The sequence below is a fragment of the Podarcis tiliguerta genome (assembly GCF_965153285.1).
Source record: "Podarcis tiliguerta genome assembly, chromosome: 2".
NCBI classification, from domain to species: domain Eukaryota; kingdom Metazoa; phylum Chordata; class Lepidosauria; order Squamata; family Lacertidae; genus Podarcis; species Podarcis tiliguerta.
In genome coordinates this window covers 8,786,732-8,809,170 of record NC_139535.1, presented here as the reverse complement: position 1 = coordinate 8,809,170, position 22,439 = coordinate 8,786,732, and the positions used below count along the sequence as shown (strand labels likewise).

At 50.0% G+C, this 22,439-nt stretch overlaps 2 protein-coding genes across 2 annotated transcripts in view; one reads left to right on the top strand and one right to left on the bottom strand.

Moving 5' to 3' along the window:
- LOC310670494 (uncharacterized protein) overlaps positions 1 to 22,439 on the bottom strand; it is a 72,668-nt gene that overhangs the window by 8,932 nt on the left and 41,297 nt on the right. The window lies entirely within an intron of this gene.
- Positions 549 to 21,672, top strand: LOC310671000 (zinc finger protein RFP-like). Its single transcript, XM_083426897.1, has 7 exons — positions 549 to 1,091; positions 1,580 to 1,675; positions 13,280 to 13,510; positions 14,532 to 14,554; positions 15,296 to 15,414; positions 19,568 to 19,597; positions 20,876 to 21,672. The coding sequence occupies exons 1-7, from the start codon at positions 666 to 668 to the stop codon at positions 21,391 to 21,393; spliced, it is 1,443 nt and encodes a 480-aa protein (XP_083283023.1). The 5' UTR covers positions 549 to 665; the 3' UTR covers positions 21,394 to 21,672.

Sequence of the window (22,439 nt, the reverse complement as noted above, 5' to 3'; positions counted from 1 at the left end):
GGAAGGTTTGAGACTGGGTTGAGTTGGCCCTATTGGCAGCATCTAAAGATATTTTTTTTAAGAAGCGGTTTGATAACCGCCTCTTTCAGCGGGTCTGGGAAGGCTCCCTCACAGAGAGAAGCATTCACTGGTTTGAACATTTGACAGGTTTTCATTATTTTCTCTTTTGCAAGACAGCGGGTACATTTTACACTTAAAAAGTTACATTAAGTTCAGAGATACAAAGTTACATTCAGTAGGGAGACAAAATAAAAGTAAAATTAAAGAAACAACATTAGTACAGAGACGGTGAACACAATTATAATATCTCACTGTGGGTGGAAAAGGAAGCAATACAGCAGACTATACTGTGGTTTTCAGCATCACGGGGTGCAATGCAAGGGGGCAGACAAGTGGGGAGACTTTATTGATAGCAAATATTTATTCCCTTATTGATACAGAGGAAAAGAAACCTTTATTCAACTCAAAATTCTTACAACACAATCAAAAAGAATTTGCTGCTCCTTGAGAAAACATTCAGGAACTGCAAAGACCTGGAGACATATTAGTTTTAAAAAATAAAATAAAGTTGATGTGATCACTGAGTCATTTCCAGGAAGGGAAACTCCCAGTGGCTGAAAACGGAGAAAGTGAAACTTAACTCAGATCTTCGGTGCGAGGGAGCCATGGCTGCTTCTGGATGTCACGTCAAGAATCTTTGCCATGAAGCCACTTGCTCCATCTGCCTGGAATATTTTAAGGATCCAGTGATCATTGTAGAGTGTGGACACAACTTCTGCCGATCCTGCTTGATCCAGTGCTGGGGGGAATCGGAGGCAGAGGCTTCCTGCCCTCAGTGCAGAAAAAGAGTCCAGAGAAGGAGCCTCATCCCCAACAGGCAACTGGCTAATGTGGCAGAAATAGCCCAGAATCTCAGCCTTCAAGAGGGAAAGGAGGAAGGAGGGAAAAGAGGAGTCTGCGAGAAGCACCAGGAGCCCCTGAAGCTCTTTTGCAAGGAGGATGAAGCCCCAATCTGTGTGGTTTGTGACAGATCCAAGGAGCACAAAAACCACGAGGTGATTCCTCTGGAGGAGGCTTTTGAGGAATACAAGGTAGGAGATCCCTGGATCTTGAGGGGGAGAAATAGCTGTGGATTTTTCTTGGGAGGCTTTCTTTTTACTTCTCAGGTCCAAAGTAGGCATGGCATGAATTGGTGGTTGTTTATTATGTAAAAAGCAGCCAAGGTGAAGCCTGAGGGCTCCTGGGATGACTGAGAAGAGGGAGTTGAAGTCTTTCTCTCTTCCAGGGGACAAAGGGAGCTCCCTTGATATCCCTGAGTAGCATCTGCAAAGACTAGATAGAAGTCTGTAAGCAAGGGGTGACCTAACTGGGTCCCAGAGCCCCACAGGGATGCCACAGAAAAAAGGTAGCTGGTCCAGGGAGCCATGGACCCAAAAAGGTTGAAAACCTCTGGACTTTTATTTCCTCCAGTAAACTACTTTGCTATTATAGCAAGGCCACTGGGCGCAAGAAGCCAGCATACTATTCACCTCCTCTCTGTGTGTCTCAATCAAACCTGAGTTTTTCCTTTTCTCTTTAGGAAGAGATCTGTCGCCGCCTGGAGATTCTGAGGAAAGAGAGAGAGGAAATTCTGGCCTATCAAGCAGTGCTGGACAAGGAAAGCAAAGACCTCTTTGTAAGTGTCTCTGTTGTTACTAGTGAGGGAACAAGCACTTGAAGAGTCGAGTCAGGACTGAGGAGGGGTGGGGAAATCTGCCCATTTCAACTTCTCTCCATTTCTCCTTTTTCCATATCACTGTTTATTAATTTATCATTCTGAAAATGAATCAGATGTTAGGGTGGCTACTTCCTTGTATAAATATTTTGAAATGTACTTTACCTTTTTTGTGAACATTACCTGGCTTGTTCAACCTTGAAAAATTAAGAGGTGTGAATTTCAAAGGATTGCTCTGTTTCATTCTCCATATTTTTTCCGCAATAGTAAATTACAGTAGGTAAATTCACTTTTGAATGCAGCTAATTTGAGTTTATTTTCCATTGTCGTTTATTATATGAATAGCAGTGAAGGAGAAGCCTGAGGAATTGTGAGCTGAGAGGGTGGAAGCAGGTCAATTCAAATCCTGATTTCCCATCAATATTACTAAAGGGTTGACTTTCTAAATGTGTGCTATTGTTCATCTTTAGGAAATTCAGGGAGCTATGGGGATAAACTCTGCACTTTCTCTTCATCCGCCTCTGTTTCTGTTGCCTTCCTACACCTCAATGGTCCCAGTCTAAACTGAGGGTGTTTTATGTCCGCAGACGTTCTCTGTACAACTCTGAACTCTGGTTATGCCATGCCCCAAATCATGCAGGGAATATCCTGTGGGGATGTTTAGGGAGGCAGGAGAAGATATATAATTTTATTATAGCCTTCATAACTTTCACCAGCAAGTTCTATAACTTAGCAGAGTTGTTAAACAATCCCCCTTTTAAATTACACAGCGGTTAGCTAGTTGCAGGCTCATCTCAGCCTCACTATTTAGGATTCCTGGTGTCCCTATTTTATATCCCTCCTAAAAGAATAGACACGACCATCTGATTAAAGTTAACATAAAACTAGTTTACTTACAATCATCCAGTTCACAATGAGATTCCTGAAGGCAGACTTCATTTACAGAACAACATATAACTTTGTGAAGTATCCCATAATAGAAATAGTCTCAAGTGACCGCGACTGAGCAGTCACTTCTCCTAAGTCTTAAGCCACTTCCGGCTTGCCCCAGGAGGTGGGGTTGCGGGCGTCACGCCCCCCCCCCCACCTGAGCAGGGGCTGGTTTAGCCCCTGCGAGATTAGGAATGGGAATCCCTGGGAATCCCGGGGGCTTCCCTCCCCAGCCAGCCAGCCAGTCAGCTGGCTTAGGGGGTGGGGCTTGCCCCTATTTAGCGCCGGGGCGAGGAGGCTCTCCCAGGAACAGGCCACACTCACATTCACTCACATGCAAAGGAAGTCTGTCTCAGCTCAGGAGGAATGTGATGGGATGATGAGCTGCTTGTGCGTAAACTGCAAGTCCCTCAGAGTTTGATCAAGTTTTCAAACCTCTGCCTGTGACGGAGCCCCTCCAGCATGGCTGCGTCAATCGCTAGCAGAATCCGAAAGTGGTTGCTTTCGGAATCGTTTCCAACATAAAAGCTCCTTAACGGAAACACGTCTTCTGGACTCTCGGCGTGACAGTTTCCGGCGAGGAATGGGTGTCCCTATAGGAGGTCCTGAGACCTCCCCGCTGTTTTCGCTGGAAGCGTCTCTGAGCCATTCCTCCGACTCCTCTTCCCTTGAAGTTCCTGCTCTCCCCCTACTGGTTCCCTCGTCCGCTGCTGCGTCTCTCTCAACCTCAGAGAGCCCTTGCACCTCCTGTCCTTCCGATGGCAGTTCCCTGACATCCACCTCCCCTCCAGGGCCCCCTTCACCCCCTCCCGTCTCCTTCCCTACGGGTTGTGAGGAGGTAAAACCCCTGAAAGAACCTTCCTCATCGTCCGAGGTTTCGAACACCTTCCTCCACTTGTTGCTGTTCCTGGTCTCTCGATACTCCTCGTCATCGGAGTCCATTCCCTCTTCCAACTCCGACTCCGCGAATCCTTCCAGTTCCTCTTCCTCGTCGGTGGTGCCGAAATACTCCCTCCTAAACCTTGCTACCGGCTGTGGTTTCCTCGGGAATCTTTGGTGGAATGTTTCTGTTAAAACCTCGTCATTGACCTCCCCTGCAGTCACCCAGGTGTTTTCTGACTCCGGTTCCCCTTCCCACGCCACCAAATACTCCACCTGATTTCCCTTCCACCTGGAATCGAGGATTTCCGCTACATGGTTGCTTCTTTCCCTTTCTTCCAAGGGTGGTCCCCTGGTGTGCTCCCCTTCATGTCCCCCCCTGTACGGTGACAGCAACGACCTGTGAAACACTGGGTGCAATTTCATGTGGTTGGGTAACCGGAGTTTGAAAGCCACTGGGTTGACCTGCTGAATGACCTCAAAGGGTCCCAATCTCTTGGGTCTTAATTTTTTACAACCCCCTTTGAACGGCAACCCTTGGGTTGACAGCCACACCTGATCCCCCACCCTTATGGTTTCACCTTCCCTTCTGTTCTTGTCTGCCTGCTTCTTATATTGAGCCTTGGCCCTTTCTAAGTTGAGCTGGAGCTGACGATGGATCGCTTCCATCTCCTCTACAAAATGTTCGGCCGCTGGGACGCTCCATCTCTCGCCTCCCTCCCCTGGAAAAGCCCTGGGGTGACACCCGTAATTAGCCAAAAAGGGGCTCATCCCTGTGGACACATTCTCCGCATTGTTGTAGGCAAATTCTGCCAGCGCCAACTTTTCGACCCAGTCGTTCTCTCTGTCATTGACATAACACCTCAGATATTGTTGGAGGATGCCATTTGCTCTTTCCGCCTGCCCGTTGGTTTCAGGGTGCCGGGCAGTCGAAAAATTGACTTCCACGTGCAGTAAGCTCATGAGCTTCCTCCAGAACCTGGAAGTAAATTGTTTGCCGCGGTCTGAGATCACCCTCAAGGGGGCGCCGTGCAGCCTAAAGATGTGTTCTACAAACAACTTAGCTGTTTCTTCCGCTGTGACTGCATGTGAGCATGCTACAAAGTGGCACATCTTGGTTAACAGGTCTACTACTACCATGATGGCTGTTTTCCCCTTGGATTTTGGCAGATCCGTCATAAAATCTATTGATACCGCTTCCCAAGGCCGTTCTGGTGTGGGTAATGGTTCTAATAACCCTGCCGGCGCCCTTCTTTCCCCCTTGGCTCTCTGACATTGGTCACACCGTCTTACATACTCCTTTAATAATAATAATAATAATAATAATTTATTATTTATACCCCGCCCATCTGGCTGGGTCTCCCCAGCCACTCTGGGCGGCTTCCAAAAGAATATTAAAATACTGTGGTACATCAAACATTAAAAGCTTCCCTAAACAGGGCTGCCTTCAGATGTCTTCTAAAAGTCTGGTAGTTGTTGTTCTCTTTGACATCTGGTGGGAGGGCGTTCCACAGGGAGGGCGCCACTACCGAGAAGGCCCTCTGCCTGGTTCCCTGTAACTTGGCTTCTCGCAGTGAGGGAACCGCCAGAAGGCTCTCGGTGCTGGACCTCAGTGTCCGGGTAGAGCGATGGGGGTGGAGACGCTCCTTCAGGTATACTGGACCGAGGCCGTTTAGGGCTTTAAAGGTCAGCACCAACACTTTGAATTGTGCTCGGAAACGTACTGGGAGCCAATGTAGGTCTTTCAAGACCGGTGTTATATGGTCTCGGCGGCTGCTCCCAGTCACCAGTCTGGCCGCTGCGTTCTGGATTAGTTGTAGTTTCCGGGTCACCTTCAAAGGTAGCCCCACGTAGAGCGCATTGCAGTAGTCCAAGCGGGAGATAACCAGAGCATGCACCACTCTGGCAAGGCAGTCCGTGGGCAGATAGGGTCTCAGCCTACGTACCAGATGGAGCTGGTACACAGCTGCCCTGGACACGGATTTAACCTGTGCCTCCATGGACAGCTGTGAGTCCAAAATGACTCCCAGGCTGCGCACCTGGTCCTTCAGGGGCACAGTTACCCCATTCAGGACCAGGGAATCCTCCACACCTGCCCGCCTCCTGTCCCCCAGAAACAGTACTTCTGTCTTGTCAGGATTCAATCTCAATCTGTTTGCCGCCATCCATCCTCCAACCGCCTCCAGACACTCACACAGGACCGTCACCGCCTTCACTGGTTCTGATTTGAAAGAGAGGTAGAGCTGGGTATCATCTGCATACTGATGAACACCCAGCCCAAACCTCCTGATGATCTCTCCCAGCGGCTGCATATAGATGTTAAAAAGCATGGGGGAGAGGACAGAACCCTGAGGCACCCCACAAGTGAGAGCCCAGGGGTCTGAACACTCATCCCCCACCACAACTTTCTGAACACGGCCCAGGAGGAAGGAGCGGAACCACTGTATGACAGTACCCCCAGCTCCCAGCCCCTCAAGACGGTCCAGAAGGATGTTATGGTCGATGGTATCAAACGCCGCTGAGAGATCCAGCAGAACTAGGAAACAGCTCTCACCTTTGTCCCTAGCCCGCCGGAGATCATCAACCAGTGCGACCAAGGCAGTTTCAGTCCCGTGATGAGGCCTGAATCCCGACTGGAAGGGATCCAAATGGTCCGCTTCTTCCAGGCGTGCCTGGAGTTGTTCAGCCACCACTCGCTCAATCACCTTGCCCAAGAATGGAAGATTTGAGACTGGGCGATAGTTGGCCATCGTGGCCGCATCTAAAGATGGTTTTTTAAGAAGCGGTTTAATAACCGCCTCTTTCAGCGGGTCTGGGAAGACTCCCTCACGGAGGGAAGCATTCACCACCCCACGAAGCCCATCGCCCAGCCCTTCCCAGCTAGCTTTTATAAGCCAGGATGGGCAAGGATCAAGGAGACAGGTGGTTGGTTTCACTCGTCCAAGCAGCCTGTCCACATCCTCGGAGGTAACAGATTGGAATTGATCCCACGCAATTTGACTAGACAGGACTCTAGCACTCTCCCGCCCCGGCCCTGCTCCCACGGTGGCATCGACCTCTTCCCGAATCTGAGCGACTTTATCTGCAAAAAACTTTGCAAAATCATTGCAGGAGATCATGTGGCCCGTACTGGGCCCCGATGTAGCAGGTGGTTCCGCTAGATTGCGGACCACCTGAAAAAGTCTCCTGCTGCTGTTTTCTGCAGATGCAATAGAGGCGGTGAAGAAAGTCTTCTTCGCCGTCGCTACTGCCACTTGGTAGGCTCGACATTGAGCTCTAACCTGTGTCCGGTCAGCTTCAGAATGGGTCCTCCGCCACCGGCGCTCTAGCCGTCTCAACGATTGTTTCATTGCCCTCAGATCCGTGGAAAACCACGGGGCTGTCCGGGCTCCATGCAATCGGAGAGGGCGCTTCGGAGCCAAACAGTCAATAGCCCTGGTTAACTCCACATTCCAGCGGGCCACCAGGGAATCAGCTGAAAGGCCATCAACATGGGATAAAGCATCCCCTACCACTCTCTGGAAACCATTTGGATCCATTAAGTGGCGGGGGCGGACCATCCGAATCGGTCCCACCTCCCTGCAGAGGGGAAGGGTTGCGGAGAAGTCAAGTTGCACCAGGAAGTGGTCTGACCATGGCACTTCTTTTGTTTCGCTTTTACTTAGTGTCAGATCACCAACATCCATTGAGGTAAACACCAGGTCCAAGGCATGTCCGCGGCTATGGGTTGGGCCAAACTTATTCAGGGACAGCCCCATGGAGGCCATGCTTTCCACGAAGTCCCGAGCGGCCCCTTGTAAGGTCGTGTCGGCATGGATATTAAAATCCCCTAGGACAACCAAGCTAGGTGTCTCCAGGAGGACATCCGCCACGACCTGAAGCAGCTCGGGCAGGGAATCCTTGGTGCAGCGGGGAGGTCGGTACACCAGAAGGAATCCTGTACTGCCCCTGTTGCCCAACTTCCAGAACATGCACTCAGAAAACTGGGTCTTCCCAATAGGACGCCTGGTGCAAACTAATGACTTCCTAAAAATCACTGCAACCCCCCCTCCCCGCCCACAAGGCCTGGGTTGCTGTGCGTAAGAGAAACCTGGTGGACAAGCAGCGGCAAGAACAGGCCCATCAGCTTCATCCAACCAAGTCTCTGTTACACATGCCAGGTCAAATCCTCCATCCATGATCAAGTCATGGATTGCAGTGGTTTTATGAATCATCGACCTGGCATTGCACAGCAGCACCTTCAGGCCATGTGGGTATCCCTTGCTGATTCTAGTATCCGTCCGGTCAGGACCAGACCCGGAGGCAGGGATAGTCCTCAGACAACGGCTAAACCTGCCTCCTCTGTAATGACAAGGTCTGGTCTTAGCGTAACTCCTCCTCCTACCCGTGATCACTGAGATCGGTTGTCCCAGCGCATCCCCCTCTGTGGAACATGCCCCAGCCATTTTGTTGGCTGGGACCCACTCCCCGGCAGCCCTGACCCCTCCCCTTAAGAACAAAATAAGACCTTAAAACAATAAAAACAAAAACAAAAGACCCCCAAAAACAAAAAAAAACAATACAAATAAAAAACTATAAAATTACAAATCCGTTAAAACAAACAAATTCCCAACTAAACATCCATCCCACCCCCATCCACGTCCCCGCATATACAAAAAATAAAAATAAAAAGAACAAGGAAAAATTTAAAACATTTTAAAAAAGCTCTGCGCCACTCCGGAACCCCCTGGGCCGCAGCAGCAGTGACAACAACCGTCCCTGTGAGGCCTGTCAGGCCCCGCCCCAGGCCAGATGGTAAGTGGCAAGAAGGAGCAGGGCCCTCAGACACCCACACAGGAGAGTCCTCCTGGGCAGCAGAGCGCAGCAGTCCCTGTGAGGCTTCAGGCCCCGCCCCAGGCCAGATGGTGAGTGGCAGGAAGGAGCAGGGCCCTCAGACACTCACACAGGAGAGTCCTCCTGGCAGCAGAGCGCAGCAGCAGTCCTTGTGAGGCTTCAGGCCCCGCCCCAGGCCAGATGGTAAGTGGCAGGAAGGAGCAGGGCCTTCAGACACCCACACAGGAGGGTCCTCCTGGGCAGCAGAGCGCAGCAGTCCCTGTGAGGCTTCAGGCCCCGCCCCAGGCCAGATGGTAAGTGGCAAGAGAAGGGCCCTCAGACACTCACACAGGAGAGTCCTCCTGGGCAGCAGAGCGCAGCAGCAGTCCTTGTGAGGCTTCAGGCCCCGCCCCAGGCCAGATGGTAAGTGGCAGGAAGGAGCAGGGCCCTCAGACACCCACACAGGAGAGTCCTCCTGGGCAGCAGAGCGCAGCAGTCCCTGTGAGGCTTCAGGCCCCGCCCCAGGCCAGATGGTGAGTGGCAGGAAGGAGCAGGGCCCTCAGACACTCACACAGGAGAGTCCTCCTGGGCAGCAGAGCGCAGCAGTCCCTGTGAGGCTTCAGGCCCCGCCCCAGGCCAGATGGTGAGTGGCAGGAAGGAGCAGGGCCCTCAGACACTCACACAGGAGAGTCCTCCTGGGCAGCAGAGCGCAGCAGCAGTCCTTGTGAGGCTTCAGGCCTGCCCCAGGCCAGATGGTAAGTGGCAGGAAGGAGCAGGGCCTTCAGACACCCACACAGGAGAGTCCTCCTGGGCAGCAGAGCGCAGCAGCAGTCCTTGTGAGGCTTCAGGCCCCGCCCCAGGCCAGATGGTAAGTGGCAAGAGAAGGGCCCTCAGACACTCACACAGGAGAGTCCTCCTTTACATCTTCCCTCACCTTGGGCCACCAAAATTCCCTGGTAACCATCCACATGGTCTTGTGTTGTCCAAAATGTCCCGCTGTGGGGCTATCGTGCAACTGCTTGAGTACTCTTCCCCTCAATTCACCTCCTGGTATATACAGTGCCCCTTTGTAATACAATGCCCCATTTCTTTCCTCAAAACCTTCTGGACTCTCACCCTCTCCCCTGAGACCTCTGAGCTTATCCTGGGCATACTCATCATTTTCCGTTTCCTCTACCAGTTCTCGTCGCCCCACCAGCGCCGCCCCACACACCCAGCGGTCCTCAGGGATGACATGTCTTTCTTCGATTGCCCCCTCCCCCTCCAAATACTCTGGTTTGCGTGAGAGAGCGTCCGCCCTGACGTTTTCTGGGCCTGGCACATAACAAATTTCAAAGTGGAATTTGGAGAATTCCTGTGCCCATCTCACTTGTCGTTGGTTGAGTACTCGAGCCGTTCTCCAATACTCCAAATTCTTGTGGTCGGTGCACACTTGCACCTTGTGTTGTGCCCCAATTAACAAATGTCTCCACCTCCGGAATGCTTCGTGAATGGCGAGTAGCTCCCTGTCATACACCGTGTAGTTCCGCTCGGACTTATTCAGCTTCCTCGAGAAGAAGGCGCACGGTCTCCACTCCGACGTATTCCTTCCCGGTTGAAGAAGTACCGCCCCTACCGCCCGGTCAGACGCGTCTGTCTCCACTCTCATGGGTTTCCGTAAGTCCACATGCAGAAGTTGTTCTTCCGAGGCGAAAGCCCTTTTCAGTTCTTCAAATGCTCGCTCCGCCTCCGCCGTCCAAACAAATTTCTTCTTGCTACTGAGGCAGTCGGTGATGGGCGCCGTCAAGTGTGCAAAGTTCTTGATGAACTTCCGATAAAAGTTCCCAAACCCCAGGAATCTTTGCACATCCTTCTTGGTCTTCGGTGTTTTCCATTCCAGTACCGCTTGGACCTTGCCTGGATCCATGGCCAATCCTTTGTCTGACAAGCGGTACCCCAGGAATTCCACCTCCTTGGTATGAAACTGGCACTTCTCCAGTTTCACCCACAGCTGATTGGCTTGTAGCCGGCCCAACACTTCTCGCACGTCCCTCACATGCTGCTCTTCATCTTCCGAATACACCAACACGTCATCTAAAAAGGCCACACAATTCTTGTAGAGCAAAGGTCCCAAGACGTGGTTCATAAAACTTTGAAAACATGCTGAGCCTGCTTGGAGACCGAAGGGCATGACGAGGTATTCAAATGCTCCCAAAGGGGTGAACATGGTGGTCTTCCATTCATCCCCCTTCCTTATGCGTATCAGATTGTACGCCCCCCGCAGGTCCAGTTTTGTAAAAATCTTCCCCTTCCTCACCCTGGTCAGAATGTCATCGATTCGGGGCATAGGAAAAGCCAGGGGTTCCGACACGGCATTTAGGGCCCTGAAGTCCACTACAAGTCTCGGCTTATCTGTGTTCTTTTTGTCCACAAAAAACACTGGACTGCCCCCCACCGCTCGTGACTCTCTGATGAAACCTCGCTTAAGGTTTTTGTCAATGAACTCCCTCAACTCCTGCATCTCCCTGTCTGACATGGCGTACAGCTTGCCCACTGGGAGTTGAGCCCCAGGGAGTAGGTTGATTTGACAGTCAAAGGGTCTATGCGGCGGCAGTTTGTCCGCTTCCCTTTCGCTAAATACGTTGCTCAGATCTGCGTATTGCGGAGGCACCTTCCCTTTATTCATTACCTCCATCCCGGCTAGGGTGAGTCTGGCTCCTCCTGGAACCTTCCCCTGCTTGCAGTGTTCTAGGCAATGCGCTGACCCAAAGGAGACCACCCTCTGATGCCAGCCCACTAGAGGATCGTGTAGTGCCAGCCAGCTCATCCCCAAAATGATGGGAGCTCCTCCCAAGGTGGCCACATTAAACGCTATCCTTTTGGTGTGCCTTGCCACCCTCATTATCATAGGGACTGTCTGCTGGTTCACTTCTCCTCCCAACAGCTCTCTGCCGTCAATCGTGGTCACCTGCAGGGGGTTACTTAAGGGGGTGGTCTGTATCTGGTGCTCAGCTGCAAACTCCTTACTCATGAAATTACAGGAGCTGCCTGAATCCAAAAGCGCCTTGATCTGTAGTGGGTGTCCGTTTGGCAGCTCTAGCAACACCTCTATCACTAAAGCAGGTCTGGGAGGTTCTGGCGTGGGCACTTTCACTGCTTTTTGGCCTGGCTGCTGTGCCCCGACGGTGGCAGCCAGGCGTTGGCTTTTACTTGCTCCTTGCTTTCCTCCTCTTCTCCCCCAACAGCTCCTGCCATCCCTTGCCATTCCTTTCTTTGTGGACAGACTCTGGCAAAGGGTCCTGGCTGTTGGCAGAGATAACATTTCTTGGCGCTCTTTCCCTCCTTCTTCCGCCCTTCACTGAGGTTTGAAACTGCGCGCGCCCGCGCTGTACCAGCTTCCATCGGCTCTGCCGGCGGGAAAGGCGGCTCTGGAATGTCTGGAATGCGGAGCTCCCTCCAACGTTCTCCTTTCCCTTCCCGCCTTTCCAAAGCCCTCGCTTCCTGGCGCGCTCCTATGGCCAGCGCGGATTTAGTCAGCTGGTCCATAGACTCCGCCCTGGGGGCCCGGGAAAGTTCATCTTTAAGGGACGAAGAGAGCCCCTCTTCGAAAAGCATCTGAATGGGTTCCGCCGATAGGTCCCACCCCAATCTATGAATCAACATAGTAAACTCAGTCCAGTACTCACGGACAGACCGGCTCCCCTGTTTGCAAGCCATTAACTGCCTTCGCACCACCCCCTGCTCAATGTCGCTGGAAAACATCAGGTCCATGGCACGAAAAAACTTCATCGTGTCCTTTAGGATCTTGTTATTCGCTGCCATCAGGGGTCTAACCCAGTCCTTCGCCCCTGATTCGAGATGGCTAATTACAAAAGCCACTCGCGATTCCTCGTCGGGGAAGTCATCAAACTGCAGGTTGAGAGTGTATTGCATCTCTGTTCTAAAGGCATGATAGTTTCTGGGGTCCCCCCCGAATTTCTGCACCAATCCTGGCATCTTTCTGGTGAGCGGGGTGGTTTTCTCCTTCCCCTTTTCTGCATCCTGAGCCCTCCTCTCCTCCAGCCTCGCCGTTTGCAAGGCAAGCTGGATCTCCAACGCACTGTACCTTTCCTCCAGGCTTGGACCTCTTCCAGCTGCTCCTGCTCCTCCGGTTCCGGCTGGTTCGCTCATGATGCCTCTCCCTGTCACAAGCTAGCTTTCGGTGACTTTCGGATTGCTGTGATGGGATGATGAGCTGCTTGTGCGTAAACTGCAAGTCCCTCAGAGTTTGATCAAGTTTTCAAACCTCTGCCTGTGACGGAGCCCCTCCAGCATGGCTGCGTCAATCGCTAGCAGAATCCGAAAGTGGTTGCTTTCGGAATCGTTTCCAACATAAAAGCTCCTTAACGGAAACACGTCTTCTGGACTCTCGGCGTGACAGTTTCCGGCGAGGAATGGGTGTCCCTATAGGAGGTCCTGAGACCTCCCCGCTGTTTTCGCTGGAAGCGTCTCTGAGCCATTCCTCCGACTCCTCTTCCCTTGAAGTTCCTGCTCTCCCCCTACTGGTTCCCTCGTCCGCTGCTGCGTCTCTCTCAACCTCAGAGAGCCCTTGCACCTCCTGTCCTTCCGATGGCAGTTCCCTGACAAGGAACTAGCAAGTTTTCTCCTGAGTGATACAAAGCATTCCCCAGCATGTGCATTGTAGGACTGTTGTATTTGACTGCAATACGTTTTTACATCCCACATATCCATGGCTAGAAAAAAAATGCTCCTTCCTTTAGGCTGTAGCCCTCTGCAAAGTAGAAGTCAACAGAAACAGCAATGGAGAGGGCCTCCACTCAAAATAAAGGTTTACTTCTTTAGCCCCTGGAGGTTTCCTGTCTCTGAAAAATCAGAAGTGTCCTCTCTGTGGAATTCTCACAATTCTCTTCTTGGTGTTTTGAAGGCTGATGACCTTCCACACTCAGACCTCCTCTTTTCTTGCAGAAATTAACAGAAACAGAGAGGCTGAAGGCCGTGGAGAAGTTCAGAGAACTGCGCCAGTTCCTGGAAGAACAAGAAAAACGTCTGCTGACTCACGTGGAAGAGGTGGAGAAGGAGATTGCACGGAGAAGGGATGATCAGCAGGACAGATTCTCCAAGAAACTCTTCTCTCTTGAGAGGATCATCCAGGAGATGGAGGAGAAGAGTCAGCAGCCAGCGAGTGAACTCCTGCAGGTAAGATGGTGGCAGGAACAGCCCAAGGCTCCAGGAAAAGGCTGCCCCTTTCATGTATGCAAGGAGTGCAGGGACTGAGTTGATGGAGCCTCTAGTCAGGTTTGTAATGGACAGGAAGAACCAAGAGACCTGGGATGCTTAACTCACCTGAATGCAGACTATAAATTTTGGATGGAACGGGAGCTGATCTTCTGCTCTTTGCTGATGCTTTGTCTCCGAATGCCTCTCAGCTGTGGGGGCTTCATCTAGGATGCGTTCAGGCCTCCTTCCGACATGAGCCGGTCTCTTGACCAAGCTTCTCTTCCCGTTTCCTCCACAACTTCTGGGTTGATCTCCTTCCCCATGGATACAGATTGGCCCAAAATGGTGCTCAGTCACAGTGACCAAAGAGCAAGACAGAGGGACTCATCCAGACTGCTGCTTGTCCCACCCCTTTCCTCCAGGAAAACCCACTGTTTACTGCTGAATTAGAGCAAACCTCAGCCAGGTTTTCTCTGCATTGACGTTTGCTTTGATGTTGCACTAAGGAGCAGGTTTTTCCTGAGGGAAAGCGGCAGGGCAAAGATAAAACCACTTGGACTTGTGTTTTCTGGGCACAGGAAAGGGAGAAGTGTGGGTGAGCCCAAATAAACACTGAGCAGTTTTATTACCCCTTTGGAGGCAATTTATGCTGCAGGTGCTTTTTAAAATTTCCAGGTGGAAAATAGAATTTGAAATTTGGGGACTGGGACAGTGCCCTGGCAGGATTATCCTGTAGGCTTATGTTTGTCTGAATAGCACAATGCAAACTGGATTAAAGTTATTAAAATATGGAAATGGGGAGAACTTGAAATTGGAACAATTAATAATTTCACACTGGGAAAATAAAAGCTGTGAGAAACCCAAACTGGCTGATTCCGCCATTCCTACCCAAAACCTTGGCGTGTGCCAGGCAGACTGACATCCGAGGGGCAGGGTCTGAGGGGGTCTTCCTAGTGTGGCCTGTGGTGTGCAGTGAATTCCCTTCTCTTTTTCCCTCTAGGATGTGAGAAGGACCTTGCAGAGGTAAGTGGATCTGGCTCATTTCCATTAGCATCACTCTTTGAAGCTGAGATGCCAGAACCTCAGACATGGCCCTCCAATGGCTGCAGGGGGGAGACTGTAGGACTCACTCCCTGCAGCACCTCACACTTTCTGTTCATGGACTTTGTGGTAATTTCAAACATCTAGAAGAGAAAGTCCCAAAGATGCTTCAGAAGAGCTTAGGACATATTTCAGTGTCCAACTAGAAGCCCGTGAGAGGCTGAAGGTGGTCTTGAGTGGGGGGTGGAAGTCAGGTTGTTTGATGCCTCTGGAGGGAGAGTCCAATGGGGCATGGGCTTGTGCCCTTCCTGGGTGAGAGAGGGGGTGAAGGGAGGGTGGAGGTTGCTCTCCTTGACCACCTGGCAGCTTTGGACATCACTCACATCCTCTGGAGAAGCTCAGGGAGGGAGGGATTGCAGGCATTCCACCTCAGGGGTTTGTTTCTTCCGTCCTGGGACCCTCCCAGAAAGTTGTTAGGGGGCAGCATCATTGGAAGCCCTCCGGTGGTGTCACTTGGGGTTACATCTTGTCCCTTGTGCTGTTGAGCATCCTTACGAAGCCACTGACAGCTGTCCTCAGGGGTTTTGGACTGAGGTCTCATCTGTGGTGGAAATAAACCTGTTGGGAAATAAACTTCCACTTTGTTCATTTTATTGAAATCACCTGCAATAATTAGGGAGAAGGGGCCACAATGGGGCCATTCATTGTTTTCCTTTTCACCAGGTATGAGGAAAGAGAGAGTCCAGAGAAGCCACTGGCTTTCCCTCCAGAGCTGAGGAACAGGATCTTGGAATCCTGTTATCTAAATCACCTTGTGGAGGATACAATGAAACAATGGAAAGGTAATGAAAAATGGCTGCCAGGGGTTCACACTGGGAATTCTGTTACTTCTTCAGAACTGAACATGCCAGGCTCTTATTGCATGGAATTGAGTAACCCCAGGATACCTTCCTTCTTGGTGCTCCAGCCTTCATTTCCTCTCCCCCAGAATGGCCCATGTATATTGTGACGCTGGATCCTGTAAAGAAAGCCTGAACCAGAGTGTAGAGCAAAGTCAGGATTTTTTCCTCCCATGTGCTTCTGTTTACAGTTATACGAAACCTCCTTTTCCTTGTGGTTCCCTGTCTGCACAATCTTAGTTTGTCCACTCCTGCTCTGAGTGGAGTCAAAGGGCATTAAGAAGCCCCCAGTTCCCCCTCTGCCTCCTGCTCAGGCTTCTTTCTCAGCCGTGGAGCCAAGGCCTGAGCCGTCTCCTCCTCAGACGTCCCTCTGTAGCTGCCATATCTAGGGCTTCAGCCTTCAAGATCTCCTGAGAGTTCCCCCATTGAGAGTGGAAGCAAGAGCACATGAGCCCCAAAGGGCACAATTATGCTTGTTAAGAACCTTAAAGATTTGTAGAAGGTTTGTGAGGAAGGGTTTCCTTTTGCCTGAGAGCTCTGCCAATTCTTCCTCATCAAACTTTGCTTCTCCTTATGTCTCACAATTTTGGCTTTAATGATTCCCCCCCCCACTTTACTTGGGGAAGATGTTAAGGCTGCCTCCATCTCCCCTCTGCCTCCTTTTACGGGATTCCTATTGCTCTGCCTCCCCTCCAGTCCTCCAATGTAGAGCCCAATTTAGGCACAAAGTTCAGAGACCAGCAGGATTGATGCTGAATATTTTTATTCTCTTATTTGTAAGCTTGCTTTATGATTGCTGAGGGTTTTTTTTGGTTTTTTTAAAATTATCAAAAACATGTCATCCTCATTCCCTCCCCCCCCCATTTCCCCCCCTCCCTCCCACCCGGACTTCCCTCAGCTCCTCTCTCTGGTTTTCCAACACATATTATTATCTGCATCTTATAAAATGGTAAAGATCCTTAAGCTATCTATCTATTATGTTAACAATAAAAAAAATGTGTATTGTCAGAGCTGGCTCCTGGTCCCAGCTCACAAAGGACCAACGCTAGCCGGTAGTAAAGTATCAAAGTCTTTATTGAAGAATAGTTTCCATTTCCAAGCCTCAGCGCCCCAGCTCTACGTCCAGGGTCTAGACCGGCGAAGCTCCATCTGAATCCCCGCCCCCTGTACACCAGTTTAAGACTCTAATCTTACTCCACCTCTTCCTTCTCTCCTTTCTCCTCTGGGTCCTGCTGCCCCCCGGGGTCTCCTCCCTCCTGGACTCCTCAGACGCAGACGTTGACCCCCCAGACTCCTCCCGCTCTCTTCGGCGGGCTTTAGGACTTGGCTCCCTACCCGGGCTGCCAACTGTGCCGCCTTCCTGTACATTTGAACTTGGCGCGCGCGCGCGTTTAACCTTCCTCTTAACCGTTTCCTCGCTCCCTGACGGAGGCGTGGTCAATCCTGCCTCCTGTTCTCCCGCTGGTAGCGTGCCGCCTGATCCCGATGCCTGGGACTCCTCCCCCCTACTGCACTCTGGTGTGGACGCTGGTCCGGATTTCCAACTGCTGCTCTCTGAGTCCCCTCTGGCCCCTTCTCCCTGAAGTGCCCCCCTGGGTACTCCCCTTGCCCTGACCATGGGAGCCCCTTTTTGTGAATCCTCTGATTCACTCGAAAGACTCAGAGACCTCGGACCGCTGTCATCGCTGACATTTCCTTCGGACTCCTCCCCTTCGCTCTCCATTTCCTCCCTCTCCTGTGCCTCTGCTCCTGAACCCCTGACATGTATGTTTATTCAAAACCTGCCAAGGAGTCCAGTTCATTTTGTTGTTTCTTTAAATACTTTGTAAAAGGTTCCCATTCTTCTTTAAAGTCACAGTTGTCCTTATCACGCAGTTTGTATGTTAGCTTCCCTTGCCAATGTTCTTTTGTCGACGTTTATTCATTCTTCCATCCTTGTGCTATTAAGACTCTTGCCGCCACTCTCGCATACATAAGTATGTTCTTCATTTTCCTTGGCAGGTCTCTACCTACAATCCCTAACAAAAATGCTTCTGGCTTTTTTTACAAATGTTAATTTGAACATTTTCTTCAACTCATTATACATCATTTCCCAATTTTTTAAAAAATTTCTCTACAATCCCACCACATGTGATAAAAAGTCCCTTCTTTTTCCTTGCATTTCTAGCATATATTTGACCCAGTTTTGTACATTTTTGCAATCTGTACTGGTGTAATGTACCATCTATACATCATTTTCTTGCGTGTGGGTTCTCTCATGTGCCGTAAGATGTGATCGCTGGTTGAAGTTTTTTAAATAATAGTTTTTTATTAAGTTTTCCATTTTAACAATCCAATCAAATCACATTAAATATTCCAAATTGTACAAATACATATCATAAAGTCCAAATATTTTGCCAAATTTTAAATTTTTGTTGGGGGTTCCCATGCTTCAAGTTCAGTGGGGTCCAATCATCTTATATTTCTACTGCCTTAAGTTCCCAATAGTCCCTTCTTTCAATCTTCCTGCTGTTATCCTTCTTTCTTTCATAGCCTCTGAGTCGTGCAATAATATGCTTCTGTGTGAACTTTGTGTGACTCTCCTTTTTTTTTTTTCCCCAGCTGGTAAGTCTTTTACTTGCAGTAGGTCCTCACACGCTGGTGTTTATGCGGAATCCATCCAAAAGTCCTTCACTGGTGGCAGACACCATCTTTTCCCAGTTCCGATGAAATACAATCTAGGCATTTGCTCATTAATTTTCTCAGACAGGTTGCACCAAACATTAGTCTTTCCAGGGGAGGTTTCCCAAGTCGGACTTGAAGTACAAATATGATAACAAAGTAAGAGCTCGCCTCCCCCTCTGACTATTAATCTCTGCAACTCAGTCTGTCTCATAATGGCAGATCCCGATTAAATAGTGCGTCACAGGAGAGTCATTTATCTTCTTCCAAGTATTTAAAATAACAAAGGCTTCAGTTAGTATTATTATTTCCACACAGTTTATATTTTCCGATCTCACTTGCTATAGGTAGTGTAGACGGTTCTTCTGGGGGGGGGGCATTGTTAGGTGGTATTGTAGTAGAAAAAGTTTTATCCCCCCCTTTCCGTTCCGTTCCAACATACCGGCTTAGATGTTATTCTTTGATGTTATCTTCTTCCTTCCGTCACTCTTAGCACTTCAGTGGCTGTAGTTGGCAGATTAAATACCCTTACTTCGCCCAAAGCATGTACAATCTTAAATCCAATTTTTAATCTTAAGAAATGGAACTGGGAGCGCTCACGAAGACAGCGTCTAGGAGATCCAAGCTCTCTTGAGGGCTTTCCATCCAGTGCCCCCACCCCCTCCTTTTTTACGAACTCAGGGGTGGTTTGTGGGCAGCCGCGGATGAGACTGCATCTTCCCTTCCACCGGGAAGAATTTGGGAGGCTGATTACTCCCATCTCAGCCTCTAAATTACCTCGGGTGAGCTGGAGAGATGGTATTGTTGGCCATCTTCCGTGGTGCCCCTAGCGGAGCACCTTGTTTTAGAGGGGGAGAACAAGAAAAAAATTCTCCCCCTCTCTGCTCAGCGCCCCTTCAGCGAAGCCGCAGGAGAAACAGAGCCCCTTCCATTTCTCCTCCCGCTTGGCTGAAGGGGCGCTGCGCAGCTCTTCCCTCTCTGCTGAAGCCAGGAGAGTCTTGCTCTCCCGGCTTCAGCGAAAGCAATGCGAAGCCTCTGGAGCGTGGAGGGAGCGCTCCCTCTGCGCTTCAGAGGCTTGGCGTTGCTATTGCTGAAGCCAAGGAGCCTGCATTCGCTCCATAGGACGCACACACATTTCCCCTTGATTATTGGAGGGGGGAAAGTGTGTCCTATAGAGCGAAAAATACGGTAGTTGTTTTAATTCCTTAGGCCTAGTGATATTACATTCTCAGGAATAATCTTTTGGACAATAGTTAACATCACTACTTAGGCCTACAGCTGTCGTCTTTGCAATTATGTGTTCTATGATTTAATCTTTTGCTTGAAATAAGGAAACAACAGATGCTATGTTATGGTGATGTTTTGTAAAAATATATATATATATTTTTAAGCTACTGCATTGTAGCCTGTTAAGCCTGTCTTTTTGCTTCCTCAGATGTTCAGTCATTCAGAAATCTCCAGAGAGATAAATTTCACATGGAGACCCCAATTCACGGGGGGGGGGGACTAGTGTTTCATGGGGGGGGGTCAAGAGTCTCTTTTGTACAGCTTGACTCTGGCCCTGCTGTTTGTACCACAAAGGCAGAGAGGGTGGACTTGAAGGTGCAGAAGGGGGGGAGAGAAATTGCCCAGAAGGATCAGATAAAAGAGGGAAGAGTTTCATTCCTGCCTAGAGAGAGTTGGGTTGCTTTTCCATGTGACCATTTTCTCAGACAGGTCCTCTATTTTCATGATTAAAATTTCTCCCCTGGGCGGATTTTTAAAATTTGGCAAAATGTCTCAAGCTGTTTGGTTTGGTTTACAGTAACCCATGAAAAATTTTCTAGTGCATTAGACTGAGATCTAAGGCACCCAGCTAAGCTAGCCTAGAGCAGAGAATTGCAACAGAGCAGCATCTTAAGCTGGCCACATCCTGTATAAAACCCTTCTCTTGTGGCTGAACTAAAAGGACTCTGGCTCAGCTACAAGATCTTGGAGAAGGAATCTGGGAGGGCAAGAGTTAACACCCCCCTGCCCTTAAGGAGAGTCCATATGTACGGCAACCCCTCACTTGCCTATCATGTCTGTCTAAGCTCCTAACTGGTAACTTTTTGAGTTATTCCCTCTTCCCTCCATGGAACTAGTCTTATGTTATATATTACATCCAAAAGAGAAGCATGGAATAAGCTGTCCTTTGTAAAATTGCTGTGCCACCTGCCTTTTATTTTCCCCCGACTTCCAAGATGGTGGGGAGGAAGGCAAAGAGAGGCCAAGTGGGTGAGAGCGATGGAGAGCAGGAATAAACAGGCTCCCCATTTAACACAATTTTCACTTGTGGGCCCAGAACGTGACCCCCGCGAAAGTGAGGGGAGGCCTATATGTGGTTTTATGTGGGTACGACGGCCAGAACGTGACCCCCGCGAAAGTGAGGGGAGGCCTATATGTGGTTTTATGTTGTATTTCTATGCTGTGAACCACCCTGAGACCTATGGATGAAGGGCAGAAAATGCCTGGGTTGAGAGGAGGGCAGGCACAATACACATTGGATATAAGAAAGTGAAGAAAACTGATTTAAAAACTATCAAGGAAGATATTTATTCTGATGAGAGTCTGCAAGGAGGAGTCTCAGTCTAGCATGTGACGCAAAGAAATCCCCTTGATCTGAAAGGGAATCTGGGGTTTTAGGGTGTTTTTTATTTATTTATCAGGATGTCCGTTTCTGACTCTGCCTATTCTTCTTTTTCCCTCATCTTCTCCCCAACAGCAAATGTCACTCTGGATCCAGACACAGCCCATCCTGAACTCATCCTGTCCGAGGATCAGAAAAGCCTGAGAAAGGGAGACAAACCTCAAGCCCTGCCTGATAATCCCGAGAGATTCAGTGACCGGCCTTGTGTGTTGGGATGTGAGGGATTCACAGCAGGCAGACATTTCTGGGAAGTCACTTTGGGAAGTGGGGAATATTGGACTTTGGGGATCGCCAGGAAGTCTGTGGAGAGAAAGGGCAGCTTCTCCTTAAGTCCTGAGAGAGGGATCTGGGCTGTGGGGAAGTGGGGAGGGGAGTACTTTGCCTTCACCTCCCCTGTTTCCCCTCTTCTGTCCGTGAGAGAGGAGCCCAGGAGGATCCGGGTGACTCTGGACTATGAAGGGGGACGTGTGTCTTTTTCTGACGCTGAATCAGGAGCCGAACTCTACACGTTCTCAGGAGCCTCGTTCGCTGGAGAGACCCTCCTCCCTATCTTTGGTCTGTGGGGAAATGAAACCCATCTCAGTATCTCCTGAGGAGACTAAATCTGCCTCTCAGGCCCAGCAGGAGTTTCTCTCCAGACCAGAGTGACTGACGTAAAAACCATTTACCCGCCAAGAGCAGGTTGGGCAGTTTTCCAAGGGCCCTTTGAGAAGATTCATTCCAGTCAAAATCAGCAGAAATAACAAAACAAAAATGGGTTGCTCTTGCTTTGCATTTTCTTTCCTTTTCCCAGAATTCCCTCTGCAGCTCACTTCTTAAAGAGACAGTCACACTTTCAGGAGTCCTAATAAATTTCCTCACCTTCAATCTTGTTTTCGTTTTGAGATGTCTGATTTGGCAGAGGATGAGACTCTTAATCTCAGGGTTGTGGGTCTGAGCCCCACGTTGGGCAAAAGTTCCCTGCACTGCAAGGGGTGGGACTAGATGACCTTCAGAGTCCCTCGCAACTCAGCAATTCTAGGAACCCTTCCTCTCCCCACAAGACCTTATGCAGCTGTGAAAATGCATGTACCATTGGAGTCATAGATGACCAAAAATTGAACCCCTTGACCCATGTCACACAGGATAGCTCCTTGCTCTGGAGACCTCAGATGGGAAGAGAAAGAAAAAGAAATTGAACAGGGCATCATCTTCAAATGCCCTCTGCAAATATAGCCTCGCCATCTCCACCCGTTGTCAGAAGTAAACCTTATTGCATTGAGTGGGGCTTCTGCTCAGTTAAATGTGTTTTGAGTGGATGCATTAACGTTCCTTATTTACAGGCTGGATTCTGTCTTTCGGGGGCATCAAATGGGGTGCCCTCTGGATAATGCTGGACTCCAACTCCCCTCCGACCCATCCAGCATGGCCAGGGGACAGAGAGGGTGGGAGCTGCAGTCTGGCAGCTTCCGGAAGGGGCCCCATGGGCTGTGCTGCCCCATACATTACGCAGGGCACCTTCCCTGTGTTCCTGAGCCCCACCCCAAATACACAGTGCTCCCCCAAGGAGCGTCATTTCGGCACCAGGTGCATCTGATTTCTCTCCTTGAATACTAACAGCTGGAACAACACATGCCTGTGGAATTGACCCCTCTCAAAG